At 35.5% G+C, this 20773-nt stretch overlaps 1 protein-coding gene across 1 annotated transcript in view; it reads right to left on the bottom strand.

Moving 5' to 3' along the window:
• The window catches only part of LOC107867875 (protein PIR), a 69130-nt gene extending 50671 nt beyond the window's left edge, over positions 1-18459 (bottom strand). The window contains exons 1-12 of the mRNA XM_016714342.2: positions 18198-18459; positions 18026-18098; positions 17427-17491; positions 17267-17344; positions 13472-13591; positions 13308-13378; positions 12473-12565; positions 11342-11411; positions 11184-11248; positions 7183-7378; positions 6878-7029; positions 5950-6043 (exon numbers count right to left, since the gene is read on the bottom strand). Coding sequence (XP_016569828.1) covers positions 5950-6043; positions 6878-7029; positions 7183-7378; positions 11184-11248; positions 11342-11411; positions 12473-12565; positions 13308-13378; positions 13472-13591; positions 17267-17344; positions 17427-17491; positions 18026-18098; positions 18198-18251 — 1131 coding nt within the window. The 5' untranslated portion in view covers positions 18252-18459. The remainder of the gene's footprint in view (positions 1-5949; positions 6044-6877; positions 7030-7182; positions 7379-11183; positions 11249-11341; positions 11412-12472; positions 12566-13307; positions 13379-13471; positions 13592-17266; positions 17345-17426; positions 17492-18025; positions 18099-18197) is intronic.
• Between the last annotated feature and the right edge of the window lie 2314 nt (positions 18460-20773).

Raw genomic sequence — 20773 nt, 5'->3', positions numbered from 1 at the left:
TAGGTCCAGTTAGTTGTATATTGTGTATTTAAAAGCTTGCTACCAGAGTTAATAAAATTATCCTTTTGATCTCCTTCTCTGAATCTTTATATGGTATCAGAAGCCCCATAAGCTCCACCGAGTCAGATCCATTTCATTCTCCTTAATCTTTCTCATCTATGGCTCAAGTAAATGATGTCACTGATGTCAGTGGTTCTGCATTTTCTACCACTACTCATGTGGTACAGTTTAATCCCGTTGCTCAGTTACTTATTAAACTACAAGGTAATCTCAACTTCTAAACATGGAAAGCACAACTTGTAATGCTACTAAATGGGCATCAACTCATGGGACATCTTAATGGAACCACAATTGCTCCATCACCTACTATTACCCAAAATGGTCTTACTGCACCAAATCCCAGTTATCAGATCTGGTTCTCTCAGGATCAATTGATCCAAAAAGCAATGATGGCATCGGTCGATCCTACAATTGCTCCAACTGTTGCAGCAGCACTATCTGCTAACAAAGCGTGGGAACTCCTTCACACAGCCTATGCCAACAAAAGCCATACTCGCATCTTCAGCTTGCGAGATCAACTGCAAAACACCAAGAAGACTTCCAAAACCATTGCAGAATACTTGCAGGAGGTCGTTCCCTCTCTGATGCTCTTAAAGTTGTTGGTTCACCTGTCAATGATGATGAACTTATTGTCAAAATTTTAAGTGGCCTTGGCCCCGAGTATTGTGAAACCTTTGCTGCAATACGAGCATGAGACTCTCCTTTGAGCTTTGAAGAATTATTTCACAAGCTCACAAATCATGAGCTTTTCCTAAAACATCAAGATCTGGAAAAACCATCTATGATCATAGTTGTTGTTGCTCAGAAGTCCAACACGCCTCTGCAATTCAACAGGAACAATCCTCGCTTCAACAATCAGCCATGGAAACCATCGCAGTCTCGACAATGGAATTCTAATAATCAGCAATCAAATTCCAACAATCAGCAAAACAGGCGACCACCTAAGCAATCTGTCAAATGTCAATTGTGCCAAAAGTTTGGTCACACGGCAGATATTTGTCGCTCCAAGTCGCACAATCATTTTGAAGCTAAGGCTACCTTTGCATCTGGGCAGCAATCATCTGGAAACTCTTGGGTTTTAGACTCTGGAGCAACTCACCATGTCACCGTCGAACCTCACAACCTTAAGAGTATACAGGAACTGAAGAAATCTCTATGGCTGACGGTAAAACAATTCCCATCACTCATACTGGTTCAACTCTAATTCAGGCATCTAAATCTGCTTTTAAGCTTTCTGACACACTTTGTGCTCCATTAATCAAAAAGAATCTCATCTCTGTTGCTAAGTTTTGTCAAGATAACCTCACGTCTATTGAATTTTTCCCTTTTACTTTTGTTGTGAAGGACTTGCATACTCTGAAGTCGTTGGTACAAGATTGGAACAAAAATAGAATGTATGAGTGGCCATGTTTGCCATCCATGAAGCCCTCCATTCACCTTGCCTCCACAAAAGCCCCACTTCAACGTTAGCATTATCGATTGGGTCATCCCCACTCTAGAATTTTAAATTTTATTTTGAGGAAATTTTCTTTACCTGTTGTTGCTAGTAAAGAAAAGTTTAAACTTTGTAATGCTTGTTCTTCTAATAAAGTGCATCGTTTGTCATTCCAACAACTCACTTTGTCCAGTAATTTTCCTCTCCAGGTTATCTTTAGTGATTTATGGGGACCATCACCCATTTTATCGCTCGACAAAAAGTAATATTATTGCATTTTTGTTGATCAGTATACCAAATACACTTGGTTGTATACACTTAAAAATAAAAGTGAGGTTGCGTCAATATTTTCAAAGTTTCATCCTTTAGTAGAAAATTTCTTCAAAACAAAAAATTTCTTCAATTTATATAGATGGAGGGGTGAGTTCATAGGTCTTCAGCCGTATCTTCAAAAACATGGCATTGAACACTTAATTTCTCCTCCCTACACACCACAATGTGTTGCTATAGCTGAACGTCGCGTCATATTCTTGAAACTGCTAAAACCTTCTTCATGAAGCATCCTTACCCTCTAAACTTGGTCTTTTGCCTGTCAATATGCAGTCTACCTTATTAATCGACTTCCCACTCCCATCCTCAATAATGAGTCACCCTACCAAAAATTATTTGGTCGATCTCCTAACTATCACACACTAAAAGTTTTTGGTTGTCTTTGTTACCCATGGCTTAAACCTTATACCAAAAATAAACTTGAACCCTGATCCACCCCATGTGTGTATTTAGGTATCTCTCACACTCACCATGCTCACATGTGCTTTGACCCTGTCCAGTCCAAAATTTTCATAAGTCGCGATGTTCAATTTTTTGAAAAAGAATTTCCTTTTAAACAATTATTCATCCATTTACAAAAATATACTTCCCAATTAAGTTGGGAAGTTATTGACTCCAAAGAGAACAGTCCAACAACAATTCAAACTACTCCTCTCTCTATTCCATCCCTTATCCCAGTCCATGTAGAGTCCAACTCCAACAATAACACCTATTCCCCTGGCAATGCTCACTCCAACAGCAGTGACCAAGTACCAGCAGCTTCAGAGATATCAGGTAATACACATCTCCCTGTTCCTTCTTCTAATCAACTTCCTGCTCTTTCTCCTCTTGCGCATGACACTGCTACACCTAAGCCTTTGCTCACATGCCATCGACGAAAAACCACAAACCTGCAATCCCACCTACCAATCCCAACCACCAGTGAAGCCACTCCTCCACCCCTGCCACCCCAACAAAGTTCAATACCTGTTGCCCAATTCCACCACCATCTTCAAATCGTATTATAACTCGGTCCCAAAATAATCTCTTGAAGCCTAAAAGAAAACTTTCTTTTTTGACCCATTTGACACCCACGACTGTAACCTTCAAATAGGCTTATAAACATAAAGAGTGGAGACAAGCGATGAAAGTAGAATATGATGCTCTAATAAAAAATCAAACTTGGGAACTCGTGCCGCAAAACATGTCAACCAATGTTGTCGATTGCAAATGGTTTTATAGGATCAAGAGAAAAGCAGATGGTTCTATAGATCGTTTCAAAGCTCATCTAGTTGCAAAAGGGTTTACGCAGAGTCCTGGCTTAGATTTTCATGAGACATTCAGTCCTGTTGTCAAACCGACAACCGTAAGATTGGTGCTATCTATAGCTGTGCAACACAATTGGCCAATCCATCAATTTGATGTCAATAATGCTTTCCTAGAAGGAAAATTGGATGAAAAAGTTTTTATGTTGCAACCCCGAGGCTTTATTAATCCTCAATTTCCAACTCATGTCTGCAGACTGAAGAAGGCTATCTATGGCCTCAAACAAGCTCCCCGGACTTTGTATAATGCTCTACGTGAACATTTGCTGAAACTGCGCTTTGTCAGAACAGAATCTGACACCTCTTTATTTTTATGGAAGCATTTGGCTGTAACCATTTATGTGCTTGTCTATGTTGACGACATTTTAATCACTGGAAACCATTCACACATGATTAAATTTGTCATCAGTTCCAAAGGCACAAAGATTTTCATTGAAGGATCTTGGCTATCTAAACTACTTCTTAGGTGTTGATGTTAAGCAAGTACCAGATGGTCTCATTCTTTCTCAATCAAAATACACTTTGAAAATTCTTTCTGAACTAGATATGGACAATTGTAAAGGTGTTTCCACTCCCATGTGTGCCAGTGTACCCCTTCGGGTAGCTGATGGTTCGCCACCAATTGATGCCACGCGCTACCGGCGTACCCTTGGCAAATTGCAATATCTGTCCCTCACTCGGCCTGACATATCTTATGCAGTCAATAAATTGTCACAATTTATGCATACTCCAACTGATGAACATTGGAAAGCAACTAAACGAGTACTACGGTATCTCAAAGAAACCGCAAGTTCAGGACTTCGCATCCTTCGCAGCTCTGACTCCAATTTGTATATGTATGCTGATGTTGACTGGGCTGGCGATCCAAATGACAGAATCTCTTCATCAAGTAAATACTTTTCTTTGGACCAAATCCAGTTAGTTGGTCGTCCAGAAAGCAACGTGCAGTGGCTCGCTCCTCCACTGAGGCAGAGTACAAATCAATAGTCAATGCACTTGCAGAGATCACATGGGTGCGAAGTAATCATGAGTTACATGTCACCATTCCGAAGACGCCAACAATCTACTGTGACAATGTTGGAGTAACTTATGCATCTCACAACCCAGTGTTCCATACCCGTATGAAACATGTTGTTGTAGATTTTGCATATGTCCATGATCAGGTTCATGCTCATCGAGTTCATGTTACTCATACTCATGCTTGTGATCAACTTGCTAATACCTTCACCAAGCCACTGCCTAAATCAGCCTTTATTAGGTGTCGTTCCAAGTTAGGCATTGTTGCACCTTACCTAACTTGAGGAGGTGTATTAACTATCTTTATTTACCTCTTGTTACTAGTTGTTACAATTTGACTAAGTCTCTGATGTTTGGAGCATATTTAGGAATAATTAGCTTCAGTTAGTTAGTTGTAGATAATGTGCAGATAGTGGAGTTAGCAAATAGTTAGCTTTAGTTAGTTAGCTGTAGATAATGTGCAGATAGTGGTCAGCACTTTAGGTCCAGTTAGTTGTATATTGTGTATTTAAAAGCTTGCTGCCAGAGTTAATAAAATTATCCTTTTGATCTCCTTCTCTGAATCTTTATACATACACCTCTAAGCTATAGATCAATGTTACATAGGTGTTCCATTTCTCTTGATGTACTCTTGACAGACGATGGGACATGAGTATGGGTGCTTCATGGGAATGTCTTAAAATACAGCAAAAACTGGTAAAAAATGTGTACCCTTACAGATATTCACAGACACCTGTGTTGATACGTACCTGTAAACGAGTCTGTGTAACATTGCTGAAATTTTTCTTTTATGCGTTGAAATCAATCTAATTAAGTTTTTTAACTGTGAATCTAAATTATTATTAATTTATTTTTGAGATTCTAAGTGAGAATTTATTTTGTAGCATCAAAAGTCAAACGTGTAATGTATAATTATCATAATATTCAAACTCTTCTTAGTTATATAATAGTTTTAATTTCTAACTCAAAATAGTTAAAACAAATGATAATTACATTTTGACAAGCTAATCACTAGAATTTAAAGGTAACCACAATAAGCTTTTGGGTATAACCAAAACCAACGATGTGCCCACACATGGTGTAAAAGATGGAAAAAGGTATCTATTTTCTCAAAGCCTCAAATATAATAATATAATTTGGATAAGTAAGAAAAATTCAATTAACCAAAAGAGAAAAGCAGGTATCCTAAGAGGTTATTATAAGTAAGAAAAATTCAATTAACCAAAAGAGAAAAGCAGGCATCCGAAGTCATTATCATCTGTGGCCTCCTTTACATATAACTATCAAAAAGTACATCCAGTCATGCATATAAATCTCTTTGGTACTCCAAAAACATAAGAGAATTAACAAAAGATTGATAGAATGGTCTTCTCGAAAAAAAAAAAGGGCGGGGGAGGAACCGGTACACTAAAGCTCCCACTATGCATGGTGTCAGGGAAGTCCGAACCACAAAGGTCTATTGTACGCAGCCTCACCATAAATTTCTACAATGGAATGTTTCAAAGCACTTAGATTTCTCTCTCTAAACAGTCACATGTGGATTGCGAAATGATGATACAAATCTTCGTTTCAAAATTTTCAATTTAAGCCACTCCACTAATCATTTTTCATAACACTGTTAATCAGTCCAGATCAAAAATATTGCTAATCCATATGTGTGCACTTGACTTGTTATCAACTCTAGTACTCTACAAGCTGTATTATTACAAACTCGTAGAACCATCACACACATTGAAAACAAGAAAGGAGAAGAAATCATATATATATATATATATATATATATATATATTGAGAGAGAGTCACCTGACTCATGGCTGAAGCAAAACGAATAGTGAAGTCGTCATGCTCAGCACGGATCGCCCCAATATGGTTGACAATCAGATATTGTCGCTGATAAGTAAATGGCGTTAAGAAATTACTTACAGTAACCCATTGGAAATTTTCTAGTGGATAGTAGAATAAGTTTATTAGACAAAACAGAGGAAACAAAAGTAAAGTATTGAGAAATAACTTATAAGCTAAAATACAAATTAAACCTAATCAAAAAAATAAAAGAAGCTAAAATAGAAGTTAAACTCCTATAACTTGTACTTTTCAAAGAACTAAGGCATTTAAACTCAGAATAATTGAATGTGAACTGCCTGATATATTTCAAAGAAACAAGAATACTTGCTTCAGTAGTAAAAACATTTTAAAAACGGTTTACCGTATTTTAGTACTAAAAAGGAAATAATATCTCCATTCAAAGGCCAAATGAGTTTCACCGATAGGGAGTTCAAGAAATGAGTACAATGTTAAACCACTTCAAATAAGGACAATATTCTCCTTGGCTGTGGAACCTCAGAGTGATAATGTTCATAGAGAAAAGTAATAATTTGGGACTATTGGTGAAGAAGAGAGGGAAAAGGTTAAAATAAAAAGAAGCAACTAGACATTGTAAGCTTTCTTTAACTTTTTCCGATAAAAAGAAGGAAGTAGACACCGTAAGCTTTGTTTAACTTTTTCCTACCAAAAAAAAAAAAGATTTTCGGTTGATAAGATTCAATTGGAATACGGAAAGGAAAAGCAATGTACTAAAGTTCTATACTGTTTCAAGAGAATCTGTTTTCAAGTTATCAGCAGTAATAAAAAGTAAATTTTGGAAAACCAAATCTGACTCACATGAACCTAATATTGAACAGCATCAAAAGCAACAAAGGAAGATTAAAAGTCAGAAACAGAGAAAGGATATTCTTGTGCCTCACGCAGTGGCAGCTCATGAGGTGCTGGAAGAGTGAGAAGCCTAGTTTGTGCAGAAAATTTAGGGAAGTATGTTGATAACTCTTTTAAAATTGCAGCAGGAGACAGGTGAAGATCTGGGAAAGCAGGTACCACAGGATCATTCTGCATAAAGAGAAAGGTACAAAGATCATTTTCCAAGGTCTCGAGAGTATGCAGTAGTAAAGTTTATATCATAATAAGAAACAGAACATTAAAAAACAATTACTGCACTCGAAGGTTCAGTTAAAAAATTTGCACAATACCAAATGAACATACCTTAAATATGTTGATAAGTCTATTGATTTTCACCCTTTTGTACAATGATTCACTATCTTTCACTGATGATGCTGCTAGGACAACAAGGACAGGCAAAACACGAAGAAGTGTGTGCCTCTCCAGAAATAGAAGCGCAAAATTCAACTCCAACGACTCGACTATAAAGACGATGAGAACTTGAAGAATGTCTTCAACACTATAAAAAGTCAAGGAGTTCAGGCAAAAGTAGTGCACAGAAAATGAGCACACTAATTTCACACACATGAAAATAATTTACCATCAAAGTAAAATGACATCTCGACAAAAACAAATTGTGAAATGCAGAAATAGTGGTCAAACAACAGACATCCTAAAGAGAGAGACAATTGTTGGCTTCATCAAAAGTGTCACTTTTCCATCATTTGTGCTATACTCAATCAAAGTAGCTTAGTATAAAAAGGTACTTCAGACACTTCGAATGCAAGCTGAATGAACTGACCAGTGATATCAAGGTTGGAATATTTATTACCTTTCTAATCCTCTCAAACGGATCCTATTAAGTACCAATGGTTAAACCAATCTAACAAGAAATCCCAAGTTGGCTACATCAAGAAATGGTTATTGATCCTACTTTTATATAGCTGTCAGGTGCTCTCTCATAGTTTTCTTTTTTTTTTTTTAATCAAGTAAATGTATTTTCATCCATAAACATGGCCAAAACCTGACCATATACAAGGGTATACCAAAAGGTAAAGCATCTACAAAAAGATAGATTCTCTACAAACTCCACCAATCTTCTACCTAACAAGGAACTCCATGGGTGCACCAAAAGAAAATAAGGGACTGGAGACAACTCAACTCAGTAGGCGTTTGGCCCTGAAAACTAAGATTTTTGGAGTTGGAGTTGGAATTGGAGTTGAAGTTGTGTTTGTCCATGAATATAAATTGGAGTTGTTTTTTGAATTTTTGTGAGAGAAGTGGAAGTGAAAAAAGTGAAAACAAGTTTTACTTGTCTTCACTTTTCCAAATACAACTCCAAGTTGTATTTGGAATTCTCATGGCCAAACACCAACTTGGAGTTGTATTTGGAATAAAGTGAGTAAAATTTCCAGAAAAAGGAAAAAATTCTCATGGCCAAACGGGCACCGAATAAAAACTCAGACTCTACCCCTCTATGTTTTGCCTACACCACCTTTTTCCAAAGGGTTTGATCCTTCTGTGAGTACCTCCATGGCCATTTCATATGCATATTTTCATTGTGGGTCATGAGATATTTGATTCCCAAGCCACCTAGGGACTTTGGCTATTGTTATTGCTTTCCATTTTACCAAAATGAAATTTGGGAGTTCTAGTGCTTCCTTCCCAAAAATTCCGTTTAACTGATTTTTTGATAGATGTGGTTTTCAAGCTGGCGTGCGCGCACCTTGACTAATTCAATAGGATAAATGTCATCTCCCACTGGCAACAGGTACCAGGTAACTCTATCTACCAAAGCTAGGACAAAATATTTCTTTTATCCATTAGTTCAGCACCTTTCATGGGATAAGGAATGCGGACAGAATACGGGTGGGTAAACTATCTAGGACATTGTTGATGAGTGTCAGTCTGCCCCCTGTGGATAGATATTGCATTTTCCAGCTGGCCAATCTTTTTTAAACCTTTTCTATAACTCCATTCCATATCTCAGATGGTCTGGATTTGGCACATCATAAACCGGATAGATAATGCTTTTCGGCATATTAATATGTCGAGCACCCAAGGGTATGGCCTAGTGGTTCAATGAAGTTGGGATGAACACCATGAGGTCTCAGGTTCAATTCCCAACAGAGACAAACACTAGGTGTTTTCTTCCCATCTGTTCTAGCCTTGGTGGACAAAGTTGCCTGGTACCTGTTGCTGGTGGTAGGTGGCAGGTATCCCGTGGATTTAGTCGAGGTGCGCGCAAGCTGGCCCGGACACCACGGTTATCAAAAGAAAAAAAAAATATGTCGATCTGAAAGAGCTCAAAAATAAGAATGTTAGATTTAAATGATGCACTGGGATTCTTCTGCCCCACAGAAGATGAGGGTGTCATCTGCATATAGCAGATGTTAGATTGTTACTACCTTCCCAGTAATAGTACCCACTTCAAAAACTTTGATCTATTGCAAATTTCTAGCTTCATCTAGCATGTTACTAAGACCATCCATTGATATGATGAAGAATGGTGATAAAGGGTCCCCCTGTATAAGCCCCTCTCGACGGAAAAAGAAGACAGTTGGGCTTGAGTTAATCAATATAGAATACTTAACACTAGTGGTGCAGAATTTGATCCACTTAATCCATTTGCTACCAAATTTCAGTTGTCTCAGGCTCAGCATAATGGAAAGAAAATTCTAGAGCAACTTCTGTTTTTGAGTCAGAATTGAAGTTAGGATTACCACTGACTGTATAGTCTTGCCACCCCCTTTAATTTTGTCTAGAAACCCACCAACTTGTAGCCACATGTTCTCAAATTTGAACTTATAAGAATGAGAGGTTTTTTCTCAATCTCCACTTTCTAGCATTATGGGTTTATGATGTGAGAAAACATTTGGGAGAACCATATATGTAACCTTCCGTAAGGTGTTGCTCCATTCGTTAGCTATTAGAAACCTGTCTATCCTTGATGCTTGAAGTGTGTTTTCACCCCCTAGATTAGGTAAAGGCTGCACCTTGTAATGGCAAGTCTATGAGGCACAGATCTTCAATTGTTTCTGAGGATGCTCTCATTGCCTTTGATCTTCTGGTGCAGTTCAACCACTCGCTCTCATATCTGCAAAACTAAAATCACCCCTTATTCCCCACTGGTCACTCCATAGTCCTCTGATTACGGCAAGTTCATCCCAAAGTTTCTCTCTTTCAGAATTTGTGTGAAGGCCATAAACCCCTGTGAAACACCACCTAAAATCCTCCTGGACACTTTCCAGCATACAAGAAATTGCATAGGATCCCTGTTGCACTCCTATACAGCTCCAACTTCTCTTGTCCCATAGGTTTATCCCCCCACCACTACAGCCACTAGATTGTAATTCAGCTCATTCAATCCATCTAGTTCCAAACACCTGTTGTGAAAAGCTAGATGTCCATTCCTTAATTTCTCTTGAAGGCATACAGTATCTTCCACTTGCAATAAGCTACTTGTCAATTCCTCAATTTTGGTTTCTTGAAGGCATTGTATAGCAGCTTTCCACTTGTGGAATAAAGATTACGGAGTTCCCCCTTTTATTGCTTTCATTTAACCTCGCACATCCCCCTCTTTCATAGTTTTTACCCCATCATAATTGACCAAAAATTTTAACTTCTCCAACTCTACATCCTTATTTGATCTCTTTTTCTTTGTTTGTTTGCATGCTAATTTTTTTCTGTCGTAGATGCAGCTACCGCCTTTGCTCCATAAGCTGGATAATGTCAAGAAATCCATGCTCGAACCAAGACATATTGACACCGAAAGGCTTGCATGCCTTTACCATTACAATTTTTGTCCACCTCAAAGTCACTATACAGATGGGTTTTGAATTGTGTGGGAGTTCTGACCTACTTGATTCAATAGGTAGGGGAGGTGAGAGGAGAAGTCAGAGTAAGGTTGACTAACCAGTGGTCTCTCTGGTACTGGAATCACACTTCTGATTAGTGTTCGCAACACAATTTCAAGGTCGGGCCCATCATCTGCATCGAACTGGTCATAGTATTTAGTTTCAGCTGAGAGAATTAGTGGAAAGGCACCAATGTCGTGCAGGGAACTAATTTCATCAGATAGCGAGGTCGGGTCTAGCATCCGATATAAGAATGGTAAATCAGTTGGCACAAGGATCTAAAGTTAAAAAGGCTCACTTATCTCCGATAGGATTTAGTTTTTTTCTTCATTCGGGCTTTATTCTTTGGGAGAAGCCACCAATAACATGAGATTATCATGACAGATCTTTACATACATACGTACGTACATTACGTACATAACAAATTTCACTCAGTGCAGCAATATCGATTCACTGAGTGAAGGATACTTGTTCACCCGGAACATCTCAACATGCAAGTTTAACAGAATAGCCCACCTCGTGCTCAAGAAGATCTGCAAGTATGTAACAATCCAAGTTCAGCCCATACAAATACATGCAAGTTCACATGATTCAAAAAATTAACGTAACAAGAAGTAGATATGCACCTGCAGATCATCTAACTCCTCCCTCATTGAATCTGTATCTTGCCATTGCACACTAACTTGTGTGAATGTCCTGGCATAGGAAGTTCTATTAAATGGATGGTGCATTGAAATTCCTGGTGTTGGGAAAAGTACAAAAAGAGGGGAAAAGGAGAACAATCACGTAATAGATTTCATTAAGCCGCTTCATTCAATCTATCAACTGAGCTCAATCCTAACTAGTCTGGTGGACAATATGAATCCTTTGCATTTATTGAGCTCTACTCAGGCTCATTTCATTCCAAATTTAGGCTACTTCATTATAAACATAAAATTTGTTGATAAATACTTCAGTAGATACAAATTTTTTTCTTGAATGCAAGCATCCAGCACAAACAAACAATTAAATAAAATGTTGTGGAACCTTTGGCTTTTAACGTTTCTTCTTGGTCATTGTTTTCTCTGTTGCACCGTGAGGGGAACACCAAGATTTGGCCCCTTCATCCTGACAGACTGGCAATTCAAAATTCAAAATTGCTCCTCCAGGCTCCTGCCTTTTCCAAACCCTTTGATACTCTGGGGACAGGTGTTGGGGTTACCTCTAGTTTTTGGTGGTTACACAATTTTTTAGGTGGCACAACAGATCCTATGTTTTCAAGAACTCTTTCAAATTGAAATCAGAACAAAAATTTGGAGCAAAGAGTGACCATACTCGGTATTCACTGAACAAGAATATACAACACCTTAGAAGATATCACCCCTAAAATATAGTTTGCTACTAAGAGAGTTCAATCAAATATGCAAATAAGAAGTTCTTGATTGCAATCAACTTAAGGAAGACTTGGCAATGAATTAACACCAAACATGAGGTTGTCGTGAAAATGAAAGAACTTTTACCATCACTTTTACCATCAGTTACATTGTTTTTTTTCTTTTAAATGGTCACTTTGTTCAAATACTTCCCTTGTTTTGTTTTGTTTTTGGATGAGTTGTTTTTTGATTGTTGAACCCTACCAAAACTGATAAAAGCATTACTATTTTTAAGTAATCAACTTAAAACATGTTAAGCCTTTGTGCAACCAATTATCCTAAACGGCAAGAATGGAAAAGTTGAGCATTCATGAAAAACAAACAACCAAGACACACATATTTTACCTTTTGTACCAAGAGAAGTCATTAGGTATACTAGCTTTTGCATTTTTAAGATGATCAAGCTGGATCAGGACATCAAGTAATTTCAGCATGGACCTGCAATAAGAACATTGAAATTTATGCCTTGGTGATCATTGAAAAGTTAGACATGCATGGGCATTATAGAATACTAAGAAAATACACCAAGCATAAGCTCAATAAAACGGAACAGATAAACTAAATGAACTAGTCAAGGTGTGTGAGCTCATTTTCACGCTATCAAGTCACAATAAAACTTCAGCTGTTCTCAACTGCATGCTTTTTCGTCATCATCATCATCAAATCAAATTTTCAGCAGCCGAACCAAGTACTAAACATTGCGTGTATCTCCACTTATCCAAATTTGTCTTTGACGCCTATCTGAATTTTTGAAAATAAACTCTGCTTCGTAAATAAAGCAATTTCTAACGTGCATTAATGTAAAGAAAAGACCTATAACAGAATATTGACAAATTTCTGAAGATCTTTTTTTTAGATTTGGTAAACCTTAACCCAGAAAACACCCATACCCATACCCAGGATAGCTGGATTTTTTTTCCACTTTGCTACATTGGTGACTCAACCCCCAACCTTGTGATTGGAGGTGGAGGGCCCTTTCCAGTAGGCTTTCCCTCCTGTCAACATTTTCCAAGATTATACACACCCTAAAAGAAGAAACAACCATCTATGACGTGAATATGAAATAGTAACATGAAAGCTTAACCCATCAATATATCATCATAATTCAGAATAAAGAGAATAGCCTAATCTATTTTAGAAGTATAAGAGAATAGACTAATGAAAAGAAACGTGTACAGACCAAAGATGAGTTACTGTGGGACCATTAATACGACGCTCAGGTCTGGAAAAACGTTGCATGTCAGCTGCCAGCTGCATTGAGACAGATCGAGCAGAAAAGCTTGGGTGAGAAGAAACTGCTACCACTAGTATAGGTTATAGATAATGAGAATTGCCAGCTCAAACCTTAGATGCAGCGGATGCTTGCCATCTCTGAATTTCACGCAGACGGCTCATTTCCAAATCCAAAACTTGATAAGTTTCAAGATACAGGTCAGCCTGGCTTTGCTTCATAGAATCTGGAAGCTGCAATATTATCTCTTTAACTATTACAAGGTTTTAAAAAAAAAAAGTAGGACAGTGGCAAAAAAAGGTGCAAACATCAAATAAATATGTACAAAGAAGAAGGATTAACAACTTCAGTCTGCCATTAATTTGTCTAAATAATTGACCAAGGAACTTAATCTCTCAAAAATATTAGATTTTGGCACCAGTTCTCTTGCAAGGGCTTCATATTTCATATACCCATTTAAATACATAATAAACATCCAAATAAAGTTAAAACAAAATGAAAAACAAGACAAAATACATTTTTTTATAACCGATATATCCCCAAGCCCCAACTACCACACGGTTTTAAATTTGATGGATAATGGGCTCACCCCTCTACCCTTCTCCACTTAAATACCAGATTTTTTTCCTCATAGCAAGGCTCACTTTTGAAGTGCGCCTAATTGACACATCAAGAGATGAGCTCTTACCACTGAACCGAAGCCCGGGAGTAGATGAAATACTTAATATATCGACAACAATATAGCTCAAGAATTTTAAAAGCGAAAAGCGCAAAAAAAAAGGTTCATGAGGCTTAAAGCAAAAGACGTGATGTGATGAGGATGCTACAATGTGAAGTGCAACTTACAGAAAATTAAATAATACCAACATATATGAATTTATTACAATAATATAAATTACGATTAAAATAACTAATTTTAGCATTCAATATACAATAATTTTGATATTAACCTAACTCTTTAAAGTTGAGATTCAAGGAACTGATTAAGTCATTTTGGGATAACTTTGTGCAGCACGTTTGAAGCGCACACTTTTTTTAATGGGTAATGTTTGAAGCAAACACCTCTCTAAAGCGCATGACTTCACCCATGATGCGATAAACCCTCCTTTCACATCACTTTAAGAAACAATATAATGAATTTTAATAACACAGATATAACTTGTCATCACATTGAAGAAGTGGTTGCATATCCATGTAGACTTGAACCAATTTTACAAACACTAATACATTCAAGAATCGGTACATGGATTTTTTTGACTTTGAGAGGAATTGTATATTTATTCCCTTTCTAGTTTAAGGTCTGAAGTCATCAAAGATGAAAGCAATTACTACTGGAGTCGATTAAATGGTTTGCATTTTCACTGAAGTCAACTATCCAAGGGATACATGCCTGGATCTCCTTATACATGGACCGGAGGTAGCACGATGGGTGCACTTTGGTTTAAAGAGAAGCTACCTTATGAGCTTTATGCTCATGTGTTGATTAGTAGAGAACTTTGGAGTCCTTCCTCATTTGATTAAGTTTAGTGACCTCGGTTAAGCTTTTTTTATAAGGTCTCTATTAATAGACTATCAAGATGATACAGGAAATACAAGAAATAAAAAACTCCAACCACCAGACAATCAAGTGACCCATCCTAACAAACTTAAGAAGTCCATGTACTGATCCAGATTATCTAGTATACAACTATCACACCAGGAGTATAAACTAGTAAACAAGTACTCTTAATTTTAGAATGCATCCTTTTTCTTCAAAGCAAGCGTTGTTCCTTTCCAGCAATATGGTCCAGAAAATGCATATGGGAGTTGTTCCCGAAATCTGCTTCAAGTTTTTAGGCATCCTTTGACTTGGCTAGGATTCCAGTAAACTCCTAAACTTCAGAGGCATTACCATGAAACACCAATCACTTTAAGAAGCAGCTCCCAACATTCTCTGGATACTATACAATGCAAGAAAAAATGTTCCACTGACTCCTGATCCTCTTCACGCATTTAGCATTTATTTACTACTTAAAGCAAAACCCTGTTCTGTAAATTATTATGAGTTAGACAAAGCTTACCAAGTGACAATCCATCCAAAACAAGCTACATTTAACAACAGTTTTAGTTTCCAGATAGTGTCAAGTAGATAGCCCCTGACCTGTAAGCTTTTTTTGTTTTTTTTGGGAACCAAAAATTAAAAAACATCTAGCCGTGTTATGCACGGTTAGCCCCTGACCTGTAAGCTTAGCAGCATACCGTAGCAATTTTAACATAGAACATTCTATCCGTGTTATTCACCCAGAACAAAACACCACCTTATTCTGAATAATTGAGATTTACTCCAGTTGTTGTATAAGTTAGACAAAAAATCTCCAGCTCCCAGTCATTTAAATTCCTCTAGAATTCTAATTTTCTTTCTGAGGTTGAATGAAAATCAGCTACATAGCCCTCCTTAATCACAAAGCATCTAAATAAGTCAAGAAATCTGCTTCTCAAACTCCTCCTGTCCTGCTCATCTATGTGGAACTTTGCCTCCAACCATCCATCCTTCCATAAATATCATCTATAAGCCTTGTAAGATTTCATCACCACCACTAATGTATCTCCAAGGCCATTTAAATAGCAAGTTTTTGGTTTGAAATTTCAAGTTCCTCATTCCCAGGCTGAAAGCCATTTGACTGTAAGGAAAGGGGAGGGGTTGAAAGCCAAAACCACTAAACTGTGACCTCCTTCTTTCTTATCATTTCTTCCTTTTAGCAGCATTACCATTCCATAAAAAATAATTTATTATAAAATTCCTCTTCTTCTCTATTGTTGTAGACATAGAAAATAGAAACATTGTATATGTTGGCATTCCATCAAGCAAGCTACTAATTAGGATAAGTCTTCCCCCAAAAGGCAGAGATTGATTCTTCTAACGGGCTAACTTGTCTGTACATCTAGCAATTATTCATTGTGAAATGCTTTTGTCCTTCTTCTTCATCCCTAATGAAAACCCAAATATACTGTAGGAAATTTGTTTACTTCAAACCCAAATAAACTGCAGGAAGCTTGTTTACTTCAAACCCAAATATACTGTAGGAAACTTGTTTACTTCACACCCCAAAATATCAGCTAATTCCTCAATGCGACATTCTGCATTAATGCTAAATATACTGCTTTAGACAGATAGACTTTCAGCCCAGAAGTTGCTTGAGAACTTAGTAAAAAAATCTCTTAAATGATCTTCTTCTGCCTCACAACAAAGTAAAGTCTCATTTGCATATAGAATATGACCACTTCTTCCTCTCCATTCCTACCAATGCATAGGCCCTTAAACCATCCCAAACTCTGTGCCTTTTTGAACATTGAGTTTAGGTTTTCCATCACCAATACAAAGAGATAGCGGATAAAGGATCACCATGCCTTAAACCCCAACCAAAATTGAAGAAACCTTAAGGATCACCATCTATCAATATGGAAAATCTTACTGCAGAAATTGATCCACTCTGTCCACTTCAACAACAATGACAACATGCCCAGTATACTCCCACAAAGTGGAGACTCTGTTCACTTATTACCAAAAATTCGTTAGCCTCAATACATCTAGCAAACAAGACCACCTGACATGGTCATATGCCTTGTGCGCGCAGTTATAAGGAAATTTTACTAGTCAGTTGATTAATAAGGTTATGCTCTTTGTTCTAGCTAAACTTTAAAAACTAAATTGAGGTTGCTCATTGTTTCTGCTCTAACAGAGCTGCCACAGATATATCGATATACAACAATATTCTGCAATAAACTACAAACCACCACCACATATGGTATCATTTTCTCAAAAGGAAAAAAAGAACTCAGAAGCAGAGTAGAAGATCCCAATAATGTAAGACCTAATCTCATTAAGAAATCAAAACCTTTTCCGTTAGAAGCTGAAATTCTTTACAAACCTGGGGAAGCGCTTTAACGCAACTTCTATATGTGTAGAGCACGGAACCCATTTCCTTCCCCTCTTGTATAAGTATGTTCTGCAAGCAACTTCGACATTACATCAAGGAAAATGAATGCAATTTCAGCAGCAGAAAACTGATACAATTTCTTAACACATACCAACTGGTGAATAGCTTTAGTGTCTTCCGATAAAGACAGCCTATATGCAGCCACGTCACTATACTCTGCCAAAATCATTTGAAACGTTAAAAAATAGAAAGTAAAAATAAACACTTTTTAAAGATAATACTTGAGGCAACTTGATTTAATGGGTGGGCTATAATTCCATAAAGGAAGACCTACAAGTTACATTCACAAAAAATCGCTTGAAATTCCAGAAATAACAATAAGACGAACACTAAAGCACGATAGAAATAAATAAGAAAAAAGATTTACGCTTCTAACAATATTTGAAGGCAATTTTGGCACCCAAGGGTGTGGCCTAGTGGTCAATGAAGTGGTTGAGTCATGAGGTCTCAGGATCAAATTCCAACGGAGACAAAAACACCATGGTCATATATATATATATATATATATATGGCAAATTTATTTATGCTTACAACCGAAAGAAGACCAAGAAATGACATTCGCAGTGAATGGGAAAAAGTAAATAACAAAAATTAGAATAATAACATTGCTAACTACAATATCAAGTAGAAGTAATAAAACTGATAACTCAGTAGTGAAAACCTAAAAGAAACAAAAAAACGAAGCGTTACCGATTGGACTAATAGTTGCACCTCCTTCAGCTGAAACCCAAAACCCCGGCCCTTGTACTTCTGGTTGATCATCCTATAATTTTAATGACAAAGGAACAAATTAAGCGCCTGCTAAAGAAAATCCAATTCTCAAGTATAGTAATAGACATTATAACATTATTATTATTAGTACCTCTAAAGAAAATGTGGATAGTGCCGCTATGGCTTCTTCAATTGGAACACCCATTTGATGTGACAAGAGACTAATATTTTCTAGTCTAGCAGAAAAGATAGTTCATTTGGCTGAAATAGAGGAAGAAACTGTATAAGTTTACCAGCTCTCTCTCTCTTTTTCTAGTCTGGGGTCTGTTTAATGTTGTTGGATCTGCGAGGACAATTACGGCAATTGAACAAGCAGGTGGAAATTCTCCACTGTGGCAAAGTCACAAAGTGTTGGAAAAATGCCATGAAAATATCTACTACTACAAGGTAATTAGACATACTCCGGGTAACATAATTCTTACTAGTCGGCTTACACAGTATATTCATCCTTAAAAATTTTATATTATATATAATTCTATCATTTAATTAAAAAATTTATTAGTTTGGTTGATAAATTTTAAATTAGACATATATTATTATATTTAAATTAAGGCAATTTGTATTATAATATTTTAAATTGTTCAAAATTTTATGGCATTGATAGTTAAATATATTTTTTAAATAATTTAAATTTTTAATTATTATAATTTATACTATTTTTTTCTTCTATTCTACTAATTGGAAGTGATATAGTAAAATTATTATAACAAAAACTTGTAAATTTTTTAAAATGGTCTCATATAAGACGTTAAGTTAATTTAAAACATCAAAAAATAATTTATCATTTTATGCCTATTTTATCTTTTTAATTAAATATTATTAATTTTTTAATACTTAAATAAGTTATAAAAATATCAAAAAAAATATTATTGTATATCTATTTTATTTTTTATTAAATGTTATTAATTTTTTAATACTTAAATAACCTATAATAATTAATTATGATTAATATAGTAAAATCTCGGTTGAAGCAGCTAAAGCAGTCATGTCATAAATGTCTATTTTAAATTTTTTTAGTTTTTTTAATACGTAAATAACTTATAATAATTAATAAGGGATAATATAGTAAAATCACAATTGAAACAGTTGAAGCAGACATGTCGACCATGAGCAACCTGTTTTAGCTGCTTATTGTTTTTTATTAAATATTATTAATTTTAAATATTTAAATGACTTATAATAATTAATTATGAGTGATATAATAAAATCACGGTTAAAGCATCTGAAACAGTCATATCATAAATGTCTATTTTAAATTTTTTTTATTAAATTTTTTAGTTTTTTAATACGTAAATGACTTATAATAATTAATTAGGGTAATATAGTAAAATCACGGTTGAATCAGCTGAAGCATGCATGTCGACCATGAGCAGCTTAAATTGCTATAAAAATTACTTGTGAAAAATTTAAGTGAACCTCATATAAGGTATCAAGTTAATTTAAAACATTAATAGTTAATTTATCATTTTATATCTATTTTTTAAAATTAAATATTATTAATTTTTAATGCTTAGATGATGTATAACAATTAATTAGGTGATCTAGTAAAATTACGGTTGAAACAGCTAAAACAGACATTTCATAAATGTTTATTTTACTTTTTTTATTAAATATTATTAATTTTTTAATACGTCAATGACATATAATAATTAATTAAGAGTGATATAGTAAAATTACAGAGGAAGCAATTACGTCGGGTGGCTGCTTCTTCACGCTTCTGCATATGTATAGTATAATATAGTATAATATAATATAATATATTATATAATATAATATAATATAATATAATTAAGATTATTAAATCTCTGGCAGGCCCCATGTTTGGGTAAAAAAATCCATACAGTCATTAAATTATTTAGGTGTAACATGCGAATCTGCAGAATTATATATAATATAATATAATTATTGAACAGAAATTATAAATCGTGTTCCCAATGATCTAATATCATAAAATCCTAGTAAGTTGAAAACAGATTTGAATTACGGAGAACTGAAAATCGAAATAAAAATAAATTTCAAGGTATGAAATTAGATGTGCCAGAAAGTAAATATACTCCTAGTACAAATACAACAAATAAATTTGAAATTCAAAAGTATCTACAGAATAACAATTATGTCTACAGAATAACAATTATGTCACTTTAATTCAAAAAAATAAAATTTTACTATATAAATTTTCAGTGCTTATATTATTTTAATTAAATTTATTTTAAATTAATATTAGATAAAATAAAAGGTAGTGAAAGTTATTTATAGTTTTTTTACTGAGATAATACATAAATATGATCCTAAACTTGACATCAAATTATAACTTTGACGGTGCACAAATATAACCTTAACTATTCAAAACTGTACAAATATGATCGTCGATCCTACGTGGCAAAACGCGTGTTCAACATGCAAAACTGGACGCGTCCAGCTTAAAATCTAAGGGTATAATACATAAATATGACCTTAAACTTTGACAGTGCACAAATATGACCTTTAACTATTCAAAACTGCACAAGTATGACCTTTAAATGACTTTTCACTAGTATTTTTCATTATTTTCTGCTCAAAGATGAAAATGGCATCTAATTTCTTTTGTCATTGCGGAAAAAGAGCAATATTAAAAATTTATTAATTAGGTGGGTCAGACTCATACGAAAAAAATCACGCGAGAATGTA

This window comes from Capsicum annuum, chromosome 4, assembly GCF_002878395.1.
Source record: "Capsicum annuum cultivar UCD-10X-F1 chromosome 4, UCD10Xv1.1, whole genome shotgun sequence".
NCBI classification, from domain to species: domain Eukaryota; kingdom Viridiplantae; phylum Streptophyta; class Magnoliopsida; order Solanales; family Solanaceae; genus Capsicum; species Capsicum annuum.
The sequence above is the reverse complement of the archived record's forward strand: the minus strand, read 5'-3'. Positions and strand labels throughout refer to the sequence as shown.